The sequence below is a fragment of the Eretmochelys imbricata genome, chromosome 1 (assembly GCF_965152235.1).
Source record: "Eretmochelys imbricata isolate rEreImb1 chromosome 1, rEreImb1.hap1, whole genome shotgun sequence".
Classification (NCBI taxonomy): domain Eukaryota; kingdom Metazoa; phylum Chordata; order Testudines; family Cheloniidae; genus Eretmochelys; species Eretmochelys imbricata.
The window spans coordinates 161,429,524-161,452,345 of record NC_135572.1 but is presented as its reverse complement, the minus strand read 5'-3'; the positions used below and the strand labels follow the sequence as shown (position 1 = coordinate 161,452,345).

Sequence of the window (22,822 nt, the reverse complement as noted above, 5' to 3'; positions counted from 1 at the left end):
GTTCAGTACATAGACACACCATGAACAATTTGTATAATTTTTTATTTTTGTATATTTTTAATCTTTTAAAAAACCATTATTCCAGTGACTTTTCATCTTAACTTGTGTTGACAAACTGTCCTTTAAAATTGGACATGATGTACCAGTATCTTGAATACTGTCATATGAAGTTAGATCTGCTATACAGAAAGTTCCACCTATTCAGGGCTTGTCTACACTTACAGCACTGCAGGAGCACAGCTGCACAGTTGGGAGTTGTGCTGCTGTAACGCTTAGAGAAGATGCTACCTATGCCGACAGGAGAGTTTCTCCCATTGACGAAGGTACTCCCCCTCCCCAAGCAGCAGTAGCTATGTTGATGGGAGAAGCCCTTCCATTGACATAGCTCTGTCTACACTGGGAGTTCGGTTGGTATAACCACATCGCTTAGGAGGGTGGATTTTCCAAACCCTTGAGCAACAGTTATACTGACATAAGTCTATAGTGTAGACCAGGGCTCAGTAACATCACACTCACTACACACCCAATAAAGGTTTCCAATCTTTCACAGCACAGTTACAAAGTTATTGACAAAAATAAAACTACCACTACTAAAAATAAGTCACAGATAATACACAATTCTGAAAGGGAGATCCAACACCAAGGAGCAGTTTCATAACAGAAGTAACTCTATAGACACAGTGGATACAGATATGTAAAATGTTAAGACATTTTCAACTTACGATTCCAAAGTTTGATCCGTGTCATGCCTCATTTAACAGGATATAAAAACTGTCCCTCACAGCCTATGGAATGTTAAGTGTAATCAGAATTTCAAAGTCTCTCCTTAATCTAACATTCCATTAATTTCTGGCTACACAGAAAACAGACAACCAGTATCTGATTTTACATCTTTAAAAAAAGAAAGCAGCATTTACACTTATCTAATTATGTAAAAAAAATGGGATGTGGCGGGACTCCCTCCTTTTCGGGACTCCCTCCTTTTAAAAAGTGTGTTTTCTAGAACTACTAAAAAACTTGCATTTACAAAATAGTTGATAAAAATATTCCTCTGAATTGTACAAGGAAGGTAGGTACTGGGACCACTGATAAAAGACTTGGTAGAGATATTACTGAGACTTGGCTTCTTTCTCTCTTGCTGAATCAGACCCTGGAGCCTGAAAAAGGGGAGGAGAAATAGAGAACATTTAGTATAACAGTTTCCTGAAATTCTCAACGTCTTAATTCACACACAAGATCTAACAGTAAAAGAAGTATGGTAGCTTCAAAAGGATTTACAAATCAGGTATATTTTAGAGCAAAATTCATATCAAATGTGGAGGATAAATGATCACTTATATACTCATTCATTAGCCTGTTCGTTTATAAGCCGACCCCCCCAAGATGGATAGCTAAAAACAGTATGACCCTTTCATAAACCGACCCTATATTTCAGGGGTTGGAAAACTTTGGCTCCTGGCCCGTCAGGGTAAGCCACTGGCGGGCCGGGACGTTTTGTTTACCTGGAGTGTTCTCAAGCATGGAGCCCGTCAGCTCCCTGTGGCCACGGTTGGCAGCTCCCATTGGCTGGGAATGGCGAACCGCAGCCACAGGGAACTGAGGGGCTCCAGGTAAACGAAACTACAACGTATTAGATATTCAATGCAATGATTTCATAGAGTTTAAAATCATCAAATTTTGGTGTAGACCCATTTATAAGCCGACCCCCGCTCTTTGATGCGTCACTTTTTTAGAAAAAAATATTCGGCTTATGAATGAGTATATATGGTATTTTTTAAAGTCTTCACGCATTTTGATTCATGAGCTTAACCAATCATTAATGAACCAGTCTCAGTCCCCTTTGATAACATTCTACAACACAAATCAACTTAAAGTGAAATGTAACTGACTCAAATTTTAGGAAGTCTGCTCCTCATATTAGGAATTTAAAAGGTTAACCGGTAAGTATTAGTTTTACCCGTTAACCTGTCTTAACCGTTCAGCCCGGCGCATCGCCAGCCAGCCCGGCCACACCGGCTGAAGGAGCCCTAGCCCCAACCGCGCTGGCAGGATCGTGTTTTTGTTTAAACGGTTAACTTTTTAAACAGTATTACTGATTCTAGAATGCATATGAGGTAGTGATGTAAAACAATTCCAGCTCAAGACAGGCTTAAAGGTGAAGGGATTTTTTTAAAAAAAGGAGCCCATTTCATTAATTGATGCCCTTAAAGGTCAAAATACTTTAAGATTTAATGAGTACTCTCTCATACTAGGAAGCTTAGATCCTGGGGAATAGCATATCTTTAGAGAAGCAAACCTTTGAATGTGTTATTCCACACTGCACTATTTGCATTGTTACTTTAACTATTTCAAGGTTCCTAACATGTTTTAAGACGAAACGTGATCATGTCACAGTATTCTTGAATTTAGAAGTCTATCTCTGCAGATATTTAATTAAATATCTCGACTGAGTAATAGTGGCAGAGCATCTAGATCAGTGGTCTCTAATCTTTTTACATCCAAGATCACTTTCTGAATTTAAGGGCAACCTAGGATCTACCCTGTCCCTTTCCTGAGGCCCCACTCACTCCACCCCCAACTCTCTCCATTGCTCGCTCTCCTCCACCCTCATTCACTTTCACCAGGCTGGGGAAGGGGGTGCAGGCTCTGGGCTGGGGGGTTTGGAGAGTGGGAGGGGACTCCAGGCTGAGCCTGCAGCAGGGGGTTGGGGGGCACGTGGGTGCAGCGGGGGGGGGGGGGGTGGTCAGGGCTGGGGCAGAGAGTTGGGATGCGGAAGGGGTTATGGAGTGCTGGCTCTGAGAGGGGAGTTGGGTGTGGGCTCCTGCCAGGCGGCACTTACCTTGGGCAATGGCACAGCTAAGGCAAGCTCTCTGCCTGCTCCAGTCCCACACCACTCCTGCAAGGGGCCAACGCGCCCCTGCGGAGGGAGAGACGTGGCTCTGCGTACTGCCCCTCTCTGCAGGCACCTCCCCCACAACTCCCATTGGCCACAGTTCCCTGTTCCTGGCCAACAGGAGCTACGGGGTCGATGCCTGCAGAGAGGGGCAGCATGCAGAGCCATGTGCCCGCCCCCCCAGGCAGCAGGGGCTCGTTGGCCCCTTCCGGGAGCAGCGTGGGGCCAAAGCAGGCAGCCCTGTTACACCACTGGAGATTGCAATCAATTGGCGACCACGGTCTAGATCAAGCCAGTATTTTGTCCCTTAACTTCAAAATAATGAATTCATACAAGCTTAGAACATAAGAACAGCTATACAGGGTCAGACCAATGGTTCATCTAGACCAGTATCCTGTCTTCTGACAGGACCCAATGCCAAGTGCTTCACAGGGAATAAACAGAACAGGTAATCAAGTGATCCATCCCCAATGCCCATGCCCAGCTTCTGGCAAACAAAGTATAGAGACACTTCAGAGCATGGTTTCACATCCCTGCCCATCCTGGCTAATAGTGATTGATGGACCTATCCTCCACGAAGGTATCCAGTTCTTTTTGAAAGAATACATCTTGATAGATAAATTTATGCAGTAAAAATGCACTGAACATTATCTTTAAAATAGGACTGTCAAGTGATTAAAAACATTAACAGTGCGATTAATCACAATTAAACAATAGAATACCATTCATTTAAATATTTTTGGATGTTTTCTACATTTTCAAATCTATTGATTTCAGTGACAACACAATACAAAGTGTACAATACTCACTTTATATTTATTTTCGATTACAAATATTTGCACTGTAAAAACAAAAAATATTTTTCAATTCACCTCATACAAGTACTGTAGTACTAACTACACTCAACGTGTCTACACTTAGTAGTGGATCAGCACTGCTGTAATTGATGCAGCAAGTGCATCGATTTAACTGTGATGCAGCGATTTTAACTGAAAACATGCTAAATCCATGGGAGGGCACTCACCCATTGATTTGTGTACTCCATCTCTCCAAGAAGGATAAGGGAAGGCCATGGGAGATGCTCTCCCATCGACAGAGCATAGTGTAGCCACCGTGGTAAGTGGATATAACTACGTCGACTTCAGTTACGTTGTTCACTTAACTGAAGTTGCATAACTTAGATCGATTTACCGCGGTAGTGTAGACCAGCCCTAAAACTGACAGGTAAGGTACTATCTACTGAAGGTAAAGGAGACCCACTAGCTGCGTGTGCGCATGCATGTCCTGCTCATAGCGTGACAGGGGGAGGTGCACATGTGCAGTTCAATGGGCACTGCTGAAGATTTCCGATCCCAGGCACAGGGGGCGCTGCCACACCTACAGCGGAGTACCCATAGGGACATCATCACTTGAAGAACAACTGTTGCATTCAACAAATACTATTTCTGACCTTTGTTTGGCTAATCAATGTATTGAGCCTACTGACACCAAGTCAGATTAATATCCCACTGAGATGAACGAAGCAATTGACATTGCAGACAGCCTGAAAATAGCTCTAAAAAGTCTTCTTTTGAATTTGCATCAGTTATCCTTCTAGAGTATTTCTTTGCAACCATGAAGACTAGAAACTATTAGAGATTTTCAGATCAGTCAGAGGACAAAGCCACTGAGGCTGGTTGAAAATTTTCTGTCAGCTATTGGGAGGGGAGGGAGTTGGTTAACATAATGGAATTTTTGTGAGATGTTTCTCACTTTCTGCAGAAAACATTGTTTTTTGACTAGTTGTAGCATTTCACGGGTTGTAGTTTGCTCCTTGTGTACTCACTCTCTTCCATGGGCTGGGACCCCAGATACACATCTTCCGTAATGCACCAGTCTCCTCTCTGGATGAGGGCTGTATGCAACATGAAGTTCCTTGCCATTGTGCATTATGGGAGATGTACTCCAGCTGGGGTTCACAGCCCAAAGAGATGGGGCACATGAGGAGCAACCTACAACTCCCTTGAGGCTCTACTGCCACATTTGGCTGAAATCTTTTCATTTTGAGCTTTTAGTAAAAGCTATATTCCATGGAAATTGAGTTATGAAAATGTTTCTTATTTTTCTACAGGAAAAGATTTGAATGAATTTTCACACCAGTTCTGGTAGCTATATATCTTCCATTAAAGTTAATAGAAGATGCATGGCTAAATCCCCTAAGCTGCTTTGAAAATCTCAGCAACATACATTTATATCTTAGATTTTGCAGAAACTAAATCTGATGTCTGATAGATGTTTAGATTAACTAGTGCATTACATTATATGAACACATCATAATCAAGAACTAATCTTTTGTCTAGGTTAAGACTAAAGCTACTACTATACCTCCACACTGTTAATTTCTCCATTTTCTGCAGGCAAGTTGTCCTTTGTTTCTTCTTGATTAGTCCCCTCAATCTGTTTTCCTTTTGGTCCTTTTTTCCCCTTTGATTGAGCTTTCCTGTCCTCAGATTTATCCTACAATTAAATGAATGTAAGAATTTAGATAACCTTTTAAAACAAGTTGGTTACTAATTCTCAATATTACCAAAAAAACCTCAGAAACTATATACTCCATAACCAGTGAAGGAGGTTTCCATAGATATATAGAAAAAAATCTCTCCGTTCCAGAAATAAGAGAGTCAAACTGTGATCAGCAACGAAAATATTTGTAAGAAGGTTAGTAGTGGTTTCTCAGACCCCATAACTACCTCCACATAACCACTATACAATTTGATGAATAGCAACCTGTTTGAGAGGCCTAACACTGAGGAAAATACATGCTGGAAGACAGAAGTGAAATGCATTGGTAGAATTGCACAGAGAAGCTTGCAAAGTCCATGACTTGTCTATGCTAATATTGTAACAAAAATAATAATTAGGGCTATAAATTAATCGCAGTTAATTCACACCATTAACTCAAAAAAAACTTAAACGGGATTAAAAAATTAATCATGATTAATTGCAGTTTTAATCGCGAAGTTAAACAATAGAATACCAATTGAAATATATTAAATATTTTCATATATAGTGTATTGTGTTCTAATTGAAATCAAAGCGTATATTTTTAATTACAAATATTTGCAATGCAAAAATGAGAAACAAAAGAAATGGTATTTTTCAATTCACCTCATATAAGTACTATAGTGCAATCTCTCTGTCATGAGAGTGCAACTTATAAATGTAGGGGTTTTTTTTGTTGCAGAACTGCACTCAAAAACAAAATAAAACTTCAGAGCCTACAAGTCCACTCAGCCCTACTTCTTGTTCAGCCAGTCGCTCAGACGAACAAGTTTGTTTACATTTACACGACATAATGCTGCCCACTTCTTATTTATGTCACCAGAAATTGAGAACAGACATTTGCATGGCAGCTTTGCAAGGTATTTTCATGCCAGATATGCTAAATATTCGTATGCCCCTTCATGCTTCAGCCACCATTCCAGAGGACATGCTTCCATGCCGACGATGCTCATTTAAAAAAATGTGTTAAATTTGTGACTGAATTCCTTGGGGGAGAATTGCATGTCTCCTGCTCTGTTTTACCTGCATTCTGCCATATATTTCATGTTATAGCAGTCTCAGATGATGACTCAGCACGTTGTTCATTTTAAGATCGCTTTCACTGCAGATTTGACAAAACACACAGAAGGTACCAATGTGAGATTTCTAAAAACAGCTACAGCACTCGACCCAATGTTTAAGAATCTGAAGTGCCTTCCAAAATCTGAGAGGGACAAGCTGTGGAACATGCTTTCAGAAGTCTTAAAAGAGTAAAACTCCAATGCGGAAACTACAGAACCCAAACCACCAAAAAAGAAAAATCAACCTTCTGCTGGTGGCATCTGACTCAGATAATGAAAATGAACATGTGTTGGTCCGCACTGCTTTGGATTGTTATCGAGCACAACCCGTCATCAGCATGGACACATGTCCCCTGGAATGGTAGTTGAAGCATGAAGGGACATATGAATCTTTAGCACATCTGACGCACAAATATCTTGGGACGCTGGCTGCAACAGTGCCATGAGAATGCCTGTTCTCGCTTTCAGGTGACATTGTAAACAAGAAGCAGGCAGCATTATCTCTTGCAAATGTAAACAAACTTATTTGTCCAAGCGATTGGCTGAACAAGAAGTAGGACTGAGTGGACTTTCAGGCTCTAAAGTTTTACATTGTTTTATTTTTGAATGCAGGTTTTCTTATACATAATTTTACACTAAGTTAAACTTTCACGATAAAGAGATTGCACTACAGTACTTGTATGAAATGAACTGAAAAATACAATTTCTTCGCGTTTTTTACAGTGCAAATACTTGTAATAAAAATAAATATAAATTGAGCACCATAGCTTTGTAATCTCCATTGTAATTGAAATCAATACATTTGAAAATGTAGAAAACATCCCAAAACATGTAAATAAATGGTATTCTATTGTTGTTTAGCAGTATGATTAATTGCAATCAATTTTTTTAATTACCTGACAGCCCAAATAATAATGTATGGTGCTTCTGAAATAGAAGGGCTAAACACATCAAGCTTTATCCTCTTTTTATAACTTAATGGAAGAAATTTAATAATGCATTAAAATGTTTTCAAGAGCACATTCAACAGTCAGCTGACATAGGCTTTATATTTTTTGCCCGAACTAGTATGGTTAAGCTAGAGGTTTCTTCTGACTCAATGGAAGTAATATTTTCATTTAAAAAAAAAAAAAAATTCAGTACAAACTTCCCAACAAACTTTGTATCATTGAGTTGCATTCTAACGAATGCTTCAGCTGATATCCACGGTTTGAAAATATTTAATATAGCAGCATGGAGTTAATATAAAAGAACAATTTAATACTTTTGTTTAACAACATTAATTTTATTGATACCATTAACTATAAGTGAACAGCAGATTAAGACTTGTTCTTGTGTTTAGACAAAAGGACTAAGGAATTCACTGTTAATAATGCTGTATTAATCAGAAAAGAGGCAAAGGAGAGGATGCAATACCTTCATTTATCTAAAGGATAGAATTTTTAACTAGGACACTACTATATTTCAACACTTTGCACAGCCATTTATTTATAGAACAGTATTATGCAATAAGAACAGGATTTATCAGGCAATTGTTATTATATACACAAATACTATAAGTAAACTGCAGCAGATGGGTTTCTAGACAGAATAGCCATGGGAATGAACATATTTATTGGGAATATTAGCAAAATTTAAGACATACATATTTAGCCATTCTTCACAGCTTTCCTACTTTTTCATTTCAAACATTCAATATTATATAAATTTAATCTAAAAGGCTTCTATACACAAAATCTTCATGCATCTCTATTTCTAAAATTGAGGTCAAGAGAAGAGAAAAAGTCATTTTTTTAATTTGAAGATTTATTAATCATGTATAGTGGGTAAAATTATGGCTGAGAACCCAAATAGACTGTCTCAGTTCATTTGCATACTGCAAGCCTACTGGTTAGAACTGTCACATATAGTCGTATACTTCCTTCACAAGTACATTTACAGAAAATACTATCAGAACACTAAATTATTTCACAGCTGCAACTTAAGGACTTTATTTTACATAGCCAAGATTAAATTGACTAGAAAATGGGATATTTTCCGTATTTCACATGTGTCTATGTATTACAGAGTGTCTTCACCAGATGAACTATAGGAGCGCAGCTGCATCAGTACAGTTCTGCCAATACACATGCCCTGAGTTAATACTGAACTCAATACAAGTCCAAAAATCATTTTGTAATGTTAAACCAAGAATTTCTATGTAGTCTTTTAAAATGCAAGTAGTACACGCTTTCCCGTTCAGGTAGCAATAAAGATATGAAATATTTTTATCTGTAGTTGAAATCTGCCCTAGATCCAGCTGTATCATCAAACCAACATTGGATATTGGTGTGTCGACCAAGCCAGACACGGACAGTCTGTGCCATTCACAGGTGTGTCTCACTCACCTTTGCTGTTGCTGCCGCCGCCTTTTTTGGCTTGGGCTCGGCTTTGGCGGGGGCAGGTTTCTGGAAAGAGAAGCAGGTTTAGTGCTCGCCCCTCACACAGCGCCTAGGAAGGGGCAGCCAGGGGATGTCTATACTTACAGCTGACAGGCGCGCAGACCGCCTCTTGGGCTAGAAGGGGAGACAGACACAGCGTGAGAGTCGGATCCCTGCCCCGCGCCCTCCCGGGGGAGCCCGCGCGGGGAGCCGGGCACTTACCTCGTCCCGCGCCTCCGCTTCGGCCGCGTTCACCTGCAAACAAACACGCACAGGAGAAAAGGAGGACTTGTGGCACCTTAGAGACTAACCAATTTATTTGAGCATAAGCTCACGAAAGCTGATGCTCAAATAAATTGGTTAGTCTCTAAGGTGCCTCAAGTCCTCCTTTTCTTTTTGTGACTACAGACCCGTGCGCAAGCGCAAAGCCCAGGTTTCCTCCCCCTCCCTAAAGGCGGTCACGGCTGAGTGACGTCAAGACACACGCCCCTTCCCGCCGCCGCGTTCGGATTTCGAACCCCGAGTGCCGTCGCGTTTAACGGCTACAAAAAATTCGAGTGACGCAGCAGCCGTGGGTCGGGAGAAGGGCCCCGCGGTCGCTCAGCGCCGAGATAGGCTGGCGGGTCCGCCTGGCGTCCCGGCGAGCCCGGCAGGAGGGGGGCGCTGATGCTCCGGGCGCCATTTGACCCAACGGCCCCCGAAGCGAGTGTCAGCCGAGCCCGGCGAATTTGCGGGCGGCGAAGCGAGAAGCCCGGGGTGAGCCCGGCACCGCAGCGTCCGGTCGGCGGCTCGGTGCTGTGGGGAGCGGCTTCAGCCCGCACCTTTCTCCTCGGCATGACGCGAGGTGACTCGGACCAACAACTCGCTAGTGCAGCTGAGGTCTCTGCTGCTTCCCGTGTTCACTCGCTCTCAGCGAGCGGCTGCTGCCTGTGCGTGAATCTTAGTCTGGCTGCGCAGTGATCGGAGCCCGCCCTTCCCCCATCCCAGGAGCGCCAGCGGTGCTGCAACAGGATCCAGCCGGATTAGGGGGGAGGGGGCGCGTCCCATTCACTGGCGGCCGCGCGCGCCCATTGGGCCGAGCCTCCCGCGGGGCTGCTTTCGAATCACAACAAGCCCCTGGGGCTGGCCCTGTCGCTCACTCTAGGACGTGGGGCGTGGCCCATCACTCCAGCAGGGGGAGGGGGGTGAGCACCCACCTGATTGGTCAAGGTCTCTCACATGGCCACGCCTTCCGTCCCGCTTGCCCTCTATACTGGAGCAGGGATGGGGCGGGTTTCTGGTTGGGGGGGGCGGTTGGCGCATGCGCAATGCTAGGAGGCGGAGGAGTCCGGTTGGACAATGGCGGCCGCGTGCGCGTTGTAGTAACGGTAGCTCGGTGGTCGCTGTGAGGGGTGGGTGATGGCGGAGAGTGGCGCGTGGCTGCTCGTGCTGAGTTCGGTGTTTCTGTGCAACCTTCTCAAAATCCTTCTGCCCACCTGCTCCTCTATTGTAAGTGACGTCAGCGCTCCGGGCTCCCTCCTTAGCAACCGTCAGCCCCCGCTCGCGACAGTGGCCGTAAACTCCCGGCTGGCGGCTGGGACGCCGGAGACGCTGCCGGTGTTTCCCTCTCTCAGGGACCACAGCCCGGCTGCGGCGCGCGCGCCTCCTCGGGAGCCTGGGGCGGCCTGGCCGGGGCACTGGCGCAGGGAGCCCTGGGCGGGCGAGAAGCTGAGCCGCGGTCTCCTGAGCCCAGGCTGGGGCCTGACCCCTGGGGCCAGCTGCAGGCACCTGGGAAAAACGGCCCCGGCCCTGGGGCCTGGCTGGCAAAGGCCCGGCCTGTGCCGCTGTCCCGCGCCGAGCTCGGCCCTATCGGGGCCGTCGTGACTCAAGGGTGCGTAAAGCGCTTCGTCCCACCACGGGTTTTCTGTGCTCTGGCCTCAGGCGACTGCTGCCACTGCCAGGCTTTGCCCCTGGAAATGGTACCTGGCTCCCTGAGGCCAAGGACCCGTCCTAGTGGTAGGTGCTCGTTAAAGGCCTGTGCAGGAAACGCCGCTCGCCCTGGCCGGGTTCAGGATTTTATCAATTGCCAGTAACCCGAGCGGAGAGCTCATTTAGAGTCTCAGAAAAACTGACCTCCCTCCCCAGACATTCCTTGGTGGCTCTTAGTGACCGAAAGGGCCTTTACAGAGGCCTCGTATGTTAATCACTGTTTCGTGTCCAGCCACAGATTGTACTCCTACAACCTCATCCATAAAATTACATAAATTGAACCTATTATACTCTTGGGGGAATTCTGTGCACGCGTAGAATTCATTCCCCCCCCACCCCCCAGACTTTTTTTTCTCTACAAAAAATACATTCTGCTGGGCAGGTGCTGTAGCTACACCTTTTGCCCACTGGGGCTGCCATGGCACCAGACTAGAGGGCAGCCAGCTCAGCGAGCCTGGCTCTGCCCATTGGGCCAGGTGAGGAGGCACGATGTATGGGGGACAGACAAAACCAGTGTGTGTGGGGAGGAGATTGGGCTGCTGGGGGGGTCACACAGGTGGGTTCAGAAGGGCTAGTGGGGGGGACATATGGATGGGGGCTGAATGGTAGGGGTTGCAGGGATGCATAGGGACTAAGGGAGGAGGCGTGGGGGTGCAGGGACACATGGGGACATGGGTGGCAGATGTGCCTGACTGAGTGGGAGAGGCTAGGGGTCGGCCAGGGTCTGCATGGGGGAGGCTCCTCAACTCCCTAAAAATCTCCTTTCCCAAAAAATCACAACTGTTCCATGCTTCTCTCATACACACCCACCAACCCTCCTCACTTCTAGGCTCCTTCCCAGCAATTATTTCCTTCTCTTTCAGCTCCTCCATTATCCCTGACTTCCCCAAGCCTTTGCACTGCTTCTGAGGGGTGTGGGAAATGTGGTTCTGTATTTTAATTAAAATGAATGATTACTCAGAGTTCTGTATTAATTTGCCTAGTAAGGAAACTATTTGTCAAAAAACATTTCTTGAATTTTTTTTTGGTCTGTATTGTTATAGACATACTTGCTGACAGGGATTTTGAAATAAATTACCAAAATAATTGGAACTTGTGTGATTATATTGTTAATTAATTTGCCTAGTAAGGATCCATTTGTCAAAAAACACTTTCTGAATCATTTTTTGTCGTCTGTATTCAGTCATTCCCCCATCAGGCCTTATTCCCATTATTTTTAGTAAAAATCACAGACAAATCACGAGCCTGCATGAATTTGTTTATTGCTCACAATCTTTCTGTGACTTACTAAAAATAACCGTGACAAAATCTTTAACTTTAAATATTAACATCATCCTTCTGAAGTAGCTATTCAGCATTATCATGTTACTGAAAGACGTAACACTCTATTTTATCGACAGTATTTTAGAAATGTTTAGAAACTATAGAGCCGGGGTCACCAAGCGATCGATTGCAGTCGACTTGTAGATCCTGGAGACTTTCCCAGTCGATCGTGATCTCCGGCCGCAGAAAGTCTGGCGGTATAGCAGTGCTGTTGCTAGGGCAGGCTCCCTGCATGCTCCAGCCCTATGCCATTCAAAAGTGGCAAGCACGGCCTGGGGGGGAAGGGGTCTCTGTGCGTTGCTTTTGCCTGCAATCGCTGCTCCTGTAACTCCCATTGGCCAGGAACGGTGGCCAAGGGAGCTGCGGGGGCAGTGCCTGCAGAGGGGCAGCACACGGAGCCATGTGCCACCACCCTGCAGGGGCACGTTGGCCCCATCTGGGAGTGGCATGGGGCTGGAGCAGGCAGGGAGCCTGCCTTAGCTCCACTGTGTCGCCGACTGAGGTAAGTGCCGCCTGGCGGGAGCCCGCACCCCAGCCCTGAGCCCTCTCCCGGAGCCAGCACCCCGTACCCCCTCCTGCACCCCAACACTCTGCCCCAGCCCGGAGCCCCCTCCTGTACCCAAACTCCCTTCTAGAGCATGCACTCTTCACCCTCTCCTGCATCCCAAACCCCTGCTCCAGGCTCAGCTCAGAGCCCTCTCTCACAATTGGAACCCATCAGCCCCAGCCCAGAGCCCGCACCCCTTCCCAAATCCCTGCTCAGTGAAAGTGAGTTGCGGGGGAAGAGTGAGCAACAGAGAGAGCGGGGGGGATGGACTGAACTGGGTGGGGTAGATGCTGGGTTGCACTTAAATTCAAAAAGTGATCTTGTGCGTAAATAGGTTGGAGACCACTGCTCTGGAGAATAAGTCCATATAAACCCAAAATTCAGATTGTGGATTCTCATTTTAAGTTAGGCAGAAAGATACACTGCAAAATCTCCACCCCCCCCCCAGCCCATTCTTTTTATCTCACAATAATTAAGTAATGGAACACTTAAAGAAGTATACTGAAATTATTTTAGAAAAATCAACAAACTATATAAGTAAAAAACTTAGAAGACCGATGTCATCATTACTAGTTGCAGCTCTGTTTTCTTTGTGGTGTTTGAATGACCCACCCCCTGAAGTGTTAGGCTTTTTGTCCTTAACTTGTTTTGGGATGGAATCAAAAAATTCTACTCTTAGATAGGCATGGAGTAGCACACCTGGTTCCCTATCAACCACTTATTACTGAAGGTTGACTTGGTTTTGGACACTTGTGTTTTCTCCTTTCAGGAACCTGTGACCAGGGATATTGTGTAACAGATGCCTTAAAACAAAATATATTTATTTAGTAGTTGGAATAAAGCACAAAGTTACAAGAGTTTAAAATAAAGAACCTGTACACGTTTGTCTTATGTAGAGTACTACTATCCCAGAAATTGTAACTGCAGCACTCTTAGCTTCTTGAGATGCCCCACTAGGTCTCTTGCTGGTCCTCTCTGACCCTCCTTTAGCCTGTGCACTTTTATCAGCCATATTATTTCCTCTCCCTTTTCCTCCTGGGTTCTTTACAAAAGTCAGTAAATGCACGGTAATGCACATTGGAGGGAAAAAAATTCAACTACTCATAGAATCTTGTTAGGTGGAAGTTAATTATATCAGCTCAGGAAAGTGATCTGGGTTTTATGGTAGCCAGCTCAATGCACCTCTTCCAGTGTGGATATAAAAAAAAAAAAACCCAACAACAGTAAAACCCTAACCAGATGTTAAGATGCACAGGGGATGGAATGGCAAATAAATTGGAAAATGTATAAATCAGTGGTGCACCTCAGCTAGAGGACTACAGCACTTTTCACCTCATCTTAAAAACAGTAGTGCAGAAATAGAGGGAATTCAGAGAAGACAAAATGATTAGGGGCATGGAAAAACTTATATGAAGAGATGGGGATTGCTTAGCTTAGAAAGACACAAATCAGAGGGGAGATGATACAAGTTTATAAAATAATGATCGGTACAGAGAAATGTTCTCCCTGTCTCAATACCAGACAAGGGCACAGTCAATGAAATTAAAAGTTAGCAAATTTAAACTGGTAAAAAGGAAATATTTTTTCACATAATATGTAATTAAAGCATGAAACTCATTGTCACAAGAAGTTGCTGAGACCAAGAATTTAGCAAGATTCAAAGAAGGACCTAGCCATTTATATGGATAGCAAGGATATCAGAATTATAATACTTAAAGGTAACAAGAATTTTGGAAGGGATATTAAATGTCATGCTTCAGGGGTTAAGCCAATCTTTGACTACTAGAGAATAAAATGAGCTATGAAATTAGGTTGGTGTAACTGTCGCTCAGGATTGTGAAAAATCCAGAAGCAGTTAAACTGACCTGGCCCAGTGTAGACAATGCTAGGTTGGCGGGAAAATTCTCCCATTGACCTAGCTATCGTCTCTTGGGGAGGTGGATTATCTGTGCCAACAGAAGAACCCCTCCAAATAGTGTAGGTAGCATCTTCACTGATGTGCTACAGCAGTGCACGTGTGCTGCTGCAGCATTTTAAGTGTAGACAAGCCCTTAGTGACTGGGCCTCAACACTCAAACTCCATTTCACAGCTTAACAAAGAACCAGAATTTGTTGACATTGAGGCTATGCTGCAGTCTATGTATTTAATCAAGATTTTTCTGAGGGGTGGGAGTAAAGATTAATTTGTTCTGTGAGGTTGTTGAGTCCTTTAGTTGATATTGTAAATTTATTCTGTGGTATAAGTTTTAAATTGTACAAGTATATAGAAAGTATGGTATTTGCTCTTTTATATATTTAAGAAAATAAATATATATTAAATTCTGACTAAATAGCTGGTTGAGTTCCTTTTTTTGTTGTTTTTTTTTTGTAGATATCCAGATTGCTACAGAAGGATGCAGAGCAGGAGTCCCAGATGAGAGCTGACATTCAGAACATGAAGCAAGAACTCTCAACCATTAGTATGATGGATGAGTTTGCTAGATATGCCCGACTGGAAAGAAAGATTAACAAAATGACTGACAAACTTAAAACTCATGGTAGAGTGCAATATTTGCCACTTGTTCAGTTTACCTAAAAACACATCTTTTTCCAAGTATGTGTTTTTATTTTGACTGTGTTTGACCTTATTTGTAGAGCCTTTCACTTTTTTCTTTATCCCTAAGCAGTGGTGTCTCTGGGTTTTTTTTTGTTTTTAAGTTTGAGGGCTTTATTAATATTGTTTTTTATTTCTGTTGTACATAATACTAAAGGGGTGGGGTTTAGAATCTCCCCAAACTGCAGCAATTCAGAGAAAGAATTCACAAGGAAACTGAGGCAGAAGACAAGTTTTCATTTTCTATGTCTGAAGAAACACTCCAGTCAGTCAGTACACCTAGAATTTTTTAGTTCAAGTCAAAATAGCAGCGTGTCTTTAAGACATGAAAGTGAGCTAGTAAGGCTTTGGCTTCATTGCAAAAAGGTGTTTTTTTCTTCAGCAGGATAATTAATGCATTTTAGCAGTCCCTTTGTAAAGTCCTAATGGAGACAAGGCACTGACTGGAGATTTTAGCACAAGCTAATTAGACATGGTCAGTACTATGCCTCCTGCCTGTGGTTGGCCTCACCTAGTTTATCTCTTGGTAAAACTACAGTGCATTGTCTCTACAAAGCTGTTTAATAAAGCTTTTGGCCGCTGGGCCACCATGTTTAAAGATATATTCTTTTTGGTGGATTTCTTTACATTGCTCTGAAGCATTACAGTGGTTGAAACTCAAATTGAGAAAACAGCCTTTCTTGTCAGACATAACTATTTGGACTAATCACACTAAAATGATTTTTCATTTTGAATGAGATTCATTCAGCTGGGCAGGAAAGTATTCTTGACAACATTCCCTGAGCCCAAATGGTTAAAAAAAGTCAGTGACAGAATGCCTAATGCAATAGTCTGTGTCTGCTAAAGAGATTGCACTGTCCCTATGGAAAAGAGAGTATTCTCGTTTGTGTTTAATCCAACATAAGTTTTCATAGGTCAGCAGCCATAGAGATTCCCTTTGGTTGGGGATAGAACTCTTGGTTACACATGACATTTCTTAGTCTGGTGAACCACTATTTCAAACATTCCCCAGAGTAGCTTTGGTTAAGGAAGTAGGTAGCATCTTACTCGCAGAGGGATACTCTGTAGCATACACTGATATTTTGGACGATGAAAAGAATGTCTATGTTTTCCAATAATAAATTGCCAGAGACAGCACATAAATAGGAGTATAATTTTTGAACAGAATATTTTCATTTGGAAAGTGAAATGTTGTTAATTCACCAGTTTGAGCTAAGCACATTTACTGTTATATAAATAATACAGATGGCAATATTTCTTTTCTTTTCGCAGTGAAAGCACGAACTGCTCAATTAGCCAAAATAAAGTGGGTGATAAATATTGTATTCTACATTTTACAAGTAAGTGAACACTTTATTACGATGGATTATTAAAACAAATACTTACAATGATATTTTACCATTCGGCAGCTATTGGCTAATACTTATCTATGTCTGCATTACAGACCTAATAGCAGCACAGCTGCACCGCTGCAGCTTTCCCACCAGCCAGAGAGAGCTCTCCCACCAGGATAATTAAACCACCCCCAATGAGCAGTGATAGCTATGTTGGCAGAAGACACTCTCCTGCCGACATAGCGCTGTCCACACCAGCGCTATTGTTGGTGAAACTTAGGTTGGTCAGCGGTGTGGGGTTTTTTTTCACACCCTCACCAACAAAAGTTTTGCCAACAAAAGTGCTAATGTAGATAAAGCCATAGAAGTGTATCTGACATTCTGACTATATGTAGCATGGCAAACCCTCTCATCAGTAAAACACTTATTTCCAGGGAGAGAGGATATTGCTAATGGGGGGGAAGGGTGGTATTTGTGGGGAGGAGGGATTTTTGAGTTTGATTTAAAGTCTGGTCTGCTGTTTTCTGGCTTTGGTGGGAGAGGAGGCTTCTTGCCTTATCTATTAAGTCATTGCTGTGTTATTTATGTCAGAGGCAGCTGGAGCCCAGGATAGGTGCTATCTATCTTTGTAAACTGGGCTGGTAGCCCTGCCTGTTGTTAAGGTTGCTTACACATTTACAGTTATAAGACCCTGTTTTCAGTTGCTTATAACTTTACCAGACTTTAACTGTTTGGACTGAAATTTTCCTTGAAAGAGGGTTTAGATTCATTTCTTGAAATAGTTCAGATTTCATGCCAATTCATTGTTTTGTCTCTCTGCTGAGACTGTCAAAAAAGGTGACCATTAGAATCCATTGTGAGGTGGTTTTTTTTCCTCTCTTGATGTGGACACCAGTCTAGTTTGTAGCAGACTATAACCATCAACTCAGTTTATCCTGGTTGAAAAAAATAAAAATCCATCAGATTGTAACAGCTTTTGATCACTGTTTATCTGGGCTAAAATTGACCCAGCACCTACAGGTAAAAAGCACCATTTTTCTATGAGCCATCCAGTCCCCCAAGAGACCGTATTTTGATGTTGACATTTTAATATTGTGTGTCTAGTTAAGATGATTAAGTAGCATTCAGATTGTAACAACTTTTTGTAGTTTTATGGGCACGGTCTTACATTTGTAAGTTTAACTGCACTTCATAATTATTCATATTTTAATTTACTGCCACAAAATAGAAATTTGAACATACTTTTCATGTGTTATTGTCCTGGCTAATGAGAATTTTCATTCCAGGCTGCCTTGATGATCTCACTAATTTGGAAATATTATTCTGAGCCAGTTACTGTGCTTCCAAGCAAATGGCTAGCCCCACTGGAACGTTTAGTAGCCTTTCCTACAGGAGTGGCAGGTAAGATTGTGTGTAAAATAGAATACATTTCTCTTCTCCAAGTGTATGTGGATTCCAGTAGTATAACGAGAAAGGGCACATGGAGGATAAAAATGCTTTCCTTACCTATCTTTCTAATAACAAAGAGAATTTTAAACTACAGTCTTTACTGAGCAGGCTTCTGGGCCCTACTGCAATGTTAATATTAAATAACGTTAAAAATAAAGGCCTCTTTCACATTATGGGAAATTTGAAAAAAGTGATTAGAGACAGAACAGCCTGCTCTCAGCTTCCTTTGCTGAAGGAAACATGATTAGGCTGCATGGGGGCCTAGACACAGAAATGCATTGTAGTGTTTCCCTTCTTGGCTTTAATTTTTTTACGGAAGTAAGTTTAAGCAATTCCTGAAGCCTCCCTGGATGTCTGGTCTCTTCTACAAACCTCATTCACCATATTTCCATTTGGGATATTCCTTTCTGGGCCATTGGCCATTAGCAGAACCCTGCCTTTGCTTCTGAGAGAAACTGTATGTATTTCCTTTATTATGTTAGAACTAAAAAGATGTTGAAAGGAATTTATGTAGGGAAAATAAACTAGAGATCAATTTTAAATTAATAAAAGCCAAAACCTCACATTAGATTAGAGTAATCATGTACAGGTCATATATAAAGTGATCTGAAATGAATTTAGAAAAGTAATGCTCGAGGGCCCACTCCCACTTCCACTGAAGTCAAGGGGAGCTTTACATTGACTTTGAAAGATTTGGTGTTTAGTGAGAGACCTTAGCAAGGTGTTGGTAGACAGTTTAAAAGGTGTCAAGTCTAAACTTTTGCCTACCTTAAAAAATACTATAACTTTCCACATTGTCTTCCTGATCTTTGAAAATCTATCATTTTGAAAACAAGAGCTTCAACAGAGAGGTAAAAAAATGCAACTTTTCTCCAGCACTACCTAACAGTAAATTCAAGATCCAGGGTTTCTCTGAGGTCTCAGATCCATGTTTCTGAATGGAGACCCTGACTGCCGTATACTGACGAGCTGAGCAGATGGGCAGACTGCAAGGACAATATAATGCGTATATATATGCCCACAAGCTAAAACACAGATGACAGGTTTTACTTTAAGCCTATATGTGCCAATGGTGTCCTCTTCAAAGGATTCTAAATTATGTTGCTATCTTTTTAACACTTAAAAGCTTTCTTGAGAATAGTCCCTATTCACCATGATAACTTGCTGAGACAGGACTGTTTCTGTGGTGCTGGGAAGGATTAGTCCTTGAAAGGCATTTACTTAAACAATACATAAAGCTTTGAACAGTTCTGTTCAATTTTCTCTCTCTCATCCTCTTCTTTTGTCTTAGTTGATAATCATGAGGGAAGGCTATTGCTCTTGATAATGCTTCTAAATTATGCTGCTGCCAGTACAGAAACATTTAAAACCATTGAAAAGAATAGTTTCTCCACCTCTATCCCAAGGAAATAATTTTCATTTTTTAAACATGATACTGAATTGACATAGCATAAAAATGCAGAAACTTTCCAAAAAAGATTCTAAGCCACATAATGAACTAAAAGCTCATCCAGAATCTTTCCCTTTGTTTTTTATTTTGCTTTGCCAGCCTAAAGTGAATTGTGGAATGTGATTGGTCAGTGTCAAGCAGCTTTTGTGGGATGCCAAGAAAATCCAGCTTTTGATTAAAAATTACTGTTCTACTTTCTAAGAATTTGGCACTTTTTTTAAAACTTGTGTGCAGCAGTACATTCACTTGGAAACAACAATTCTCTTTAGTTTTGTAATACTTAATTTTTAAGGAGTATTATCTTTTTCTTTTTTTTACTTACCACTTTATTGTTGCTGAACTTCCTGGTGTCCTTCAGTCTGGAAACACTCTATTCTGCCAAAGATAACTACTGTATGTCAACACTGTTGGTTTTAGTGGGAGGGCCATTTAAAACAGTAGCACAAGAGTATCTGGAGGGAGGGTCCAGCAGTGACGGAGTTAGTAGTTTTTCCCCGGTATGCATATTTAAAACATCTCTTTAAGAAAATAGAGCATTTTCAGGAAACGTTGTTTTTACCCACCTTGAATTTTTTTTTTTAATTTAAAAGGAAGGTTCTACTGTGGTGCTCCCTTTCTACTTCACCTTTGTCTTCAACAGCAAAGTTATATATCTCTAATCATACAACAGGTATGTTTAGAAGCTGCAGGATATGTATGCCACCCATTGGTACATACATACTGTACCTCTCATTCAGTACCGTCTCCCTGACTTTCAGATTCTCTCAGAATTAGGTATAAATACTTTATCCCTTGATTTCTTAAAATTTTCATTTTTGAAACTTCCTGAGTTACTTACCAGAGTTAGAGATGTGTGTTTGAGAGTTACTGATACAATGATGCACATCAGGTTTTTCTCTCTCTTCAGGGGGTGTTGGAATTACATGCTGGCTTGTCGTCTGCAACAAAGTTGTGGCCATTATGCTTCACCCTTTCAGCTGAGAAGGAATCCCAGAATTCTAAACTGCATTTCCGTTATTACAGTTAGAAAGTGGAGTCCTGGAGTCTTTTACAAGAGACAAAATACAGAGCTTGCACTAAGTACTTCACTCCTGGTGTATAAAGGGGGAAAGCCCTGTCCATCTAAGGAAACAATTGTTGTATACAATGTAATAATTAAGCATGAATTAATGTTCATCTTTTTTTATTTCAGTTCAATATTTATCAATAAGCTTTATTGGTCATACCTTCTTCCCTTGACTTATCCCTCAAGTTCTTAGTCAATAACTTTTAAAGAATAACATTTCTTTTGATAAACGCCTCATTTTTGTTGTTGATGGCTAGTATATACACTGGTTAACTGTAGAAACAAGAATTTGTCATTACAGTTTCACTGAGAATCAGTTGCAATGCTGGATTAACTATAGCTTTTTAAGGTGAATTACAGAGTGGGTGGGGATTCTTTTGGGGCTTTACTATTTCTTCGGCAGAAGTATGGAGACTGCTTCACATAATTTTCTTTCGGTGGAGTAGGGAGATAGATTTACTGCTTGCTTATTTTAGAATGCGATTTCCTGACTTTACCTTGCGGACTTCAGCATTTGTGGGCTGTTTTAGAAGATGCGCCACTGATTTAGTTGAAATCTAGAGTTGTTCCCTGGCCCTCTCTCAACTGCCAAATATGTGGTGGCTGGCTACTTGTTCCTGTCTGCTCCCAAATGACAATGGAGACCCACTTTCTTGAACGTATTCTATCTCCTCTCCCAAATGGCTCTTCCTAGCCCCAGACCTGATTCTCCCTGTCAAAATACTTCTCTTCCCCCTATCTTGAGGGAATATTACTGGGGTCATGCTCTGGTCCTGAAGTCTCCTTTTTTCCTCCTCTTTCTGTCTTGGCCCAGGAAGAGGGAGAAAAGCGGTAGTCTCAAAGACATGCCAGAGCATGGCCCCAACTTGTACTCTGTTGGGAAGGAACGATGTGGCCAGTCTCTTCCTGTTTCATGGTTGAGGAGGAGAAGCAGGAAATGTTTAAACTTCAGAAGGAAGCGCAATCACTAGCATTTCAAAATATTAGAGCATAAGCTTTCGTGGGCTACAGCCCACTTCTTCGGATGCATAGAATGGAACATATATATATACACACACACACAGATAAGTTGGAAGTTACCATACAAACTGTGAGAGGCTAATTAGTTAAGATGAGCTATTATCAGCAGGAGAAAAAAAACTTTTGTAGTGATAATCAAGATGGCCCATTTAGACAGTTGACAAGAAGGTGTGGGGATACGTAACATGGGGAAATAGATTCAATATGTGTAATGAATAGAGACTGGGAGTGGCTGGGTCATTGCACATATTGAATCTATTTCCCCATGTTAAGTATCCTCACACCTTCTTGTCAATTGTCTAAATGGGCCATCTTGATTATCACTACAAAAGTTTTTTTTCTCCTGATGATAATCGCTCATCTTAACTAATTAGCGTCTCACAGTTTGTATGGTAACTTCCAACTTATCTGTGTGTGTGTATATATATCTTACTATATGTTCCATTTGATGCATCTGATGAAGTGGGCTGTAGCCCACGAAAGTTTATGCTCTAATAAATTTGTTAGTCTCTAAGGTGCCGCAAGTCCTCCTTCTCTTTTTGCGGATACAGACTAACACAGCTGCTACTCTGAAACATTTCAAAATATGAGTAACATCATCTTCCAGGATAGCCCAAGACAGTCTGCAAGGTAATAAAGTAAGTCAGGGACTCGGATTTCTAAGTAATAGAAAATCTTGAAGAAAACAGTAATCAGCAGAGGAAAAACTTTACTTTTTGGAATGAATCCTCTTTTCTCCAGAGCTAAGCTACAGTAAACAAGCTGGATGCATATGGTCCTGCAGGGTAAGGGACCTCCCTACTAACCTGCTGAACAGTGATAAAACTGTTTTGCAACTGCTGGGCTACACTGTCCACTGCCCATGTCATTCCTTTCCTGGAGGGCCAATGGTCAGTGGATTTGCAGAGTCCCTGATCCACAAGCCCTGCATGCCTCTACACTGGCATGGAAAAAACTCACGTGGAAAGGGCACATAACACGCCTGTGTAAGTTCCAGGAACGTTGGCTCACCTGCTTGCCCGGTGCAATGGACCCGCATCTGTTCCACTACATTCAGCTCCCTTCATAGTCCTAGAGGGATGTGCCTGATTCTCATCCCCCGCCCCCAGATGAACGCTTTGTTTAGGAATGAATTCTTAAGGTCATGATATCTGTTC

The 22,822-nt window shown here is 42.3% G+C and overlaps 2 protein-coding genes across 3 annotated transcripts; one reads left to right on the top strand and one right to left on the bottom strand.

The window, feature by feature from the left end:
• Positions 1-23: 23 nt before the first annotated feature.
• Positions 24-10,042, bottom strand: HMGN1 (high mobility group nucleosome binding domain 1). Of its 2 annotated transcripts, XM_077818384.1 has the most exons (7): positions 9,737-10,042; positions 9,138-9,170; positions 9,021-9,050; positions 8,883-8,942; positions 5,258-5,389; positions 3,703-3,734; positions 24-1,157 (listed from the first exon to the last, which is right to left on the bottom strand). In XM_077818384.1, exons 1-6 carry the CDS (start codon positions 9,749-9,751, stop codon positions 3,720-3,722), a joined length of 285 nt encoding a protein of 94 aa, XP_077674510.1. In that variant the 5' UTR covers positions 9,752-10,042; the 3' UTR covers positions 24-1,157; positions 3,703-3,719. The 2 variants fall into 2 exon arrangements, with proteins under 2 accessions (XP_077674510.1, XP_077674502.1); XM_077818376.1 differs by lacking the exon at positions 3,703-3,734 and having other exon boundaries at positions 9,737-10,036.
• Positions 10,043-10,230: 188 nt separating this feature from the next.
• Positions 10,231-21,722, top strand: GET1 (guided entry of tail-anchored proteins factor 1). The gene is made up of 5 exons (XM_077818362.1): positions 10,231-10,403; positions 15,125-15,290; positions 16,619-16,686; positions 17,967-18,081; positions 20,487-21,722. Exons 1-5 carry the CDS (start codon positions 10,314-10,316, stop codon positions 20,558-20,560), a joined length of 513 nt encoding a protein of 170 aa, XP_077674488.1. The 5' UTR covers positions 10,231-10,313; the 3' UTR covers positions 20,561-21,722.
• Positions 21,723-22,822: the final 1,100 nt, after the last annotated feature.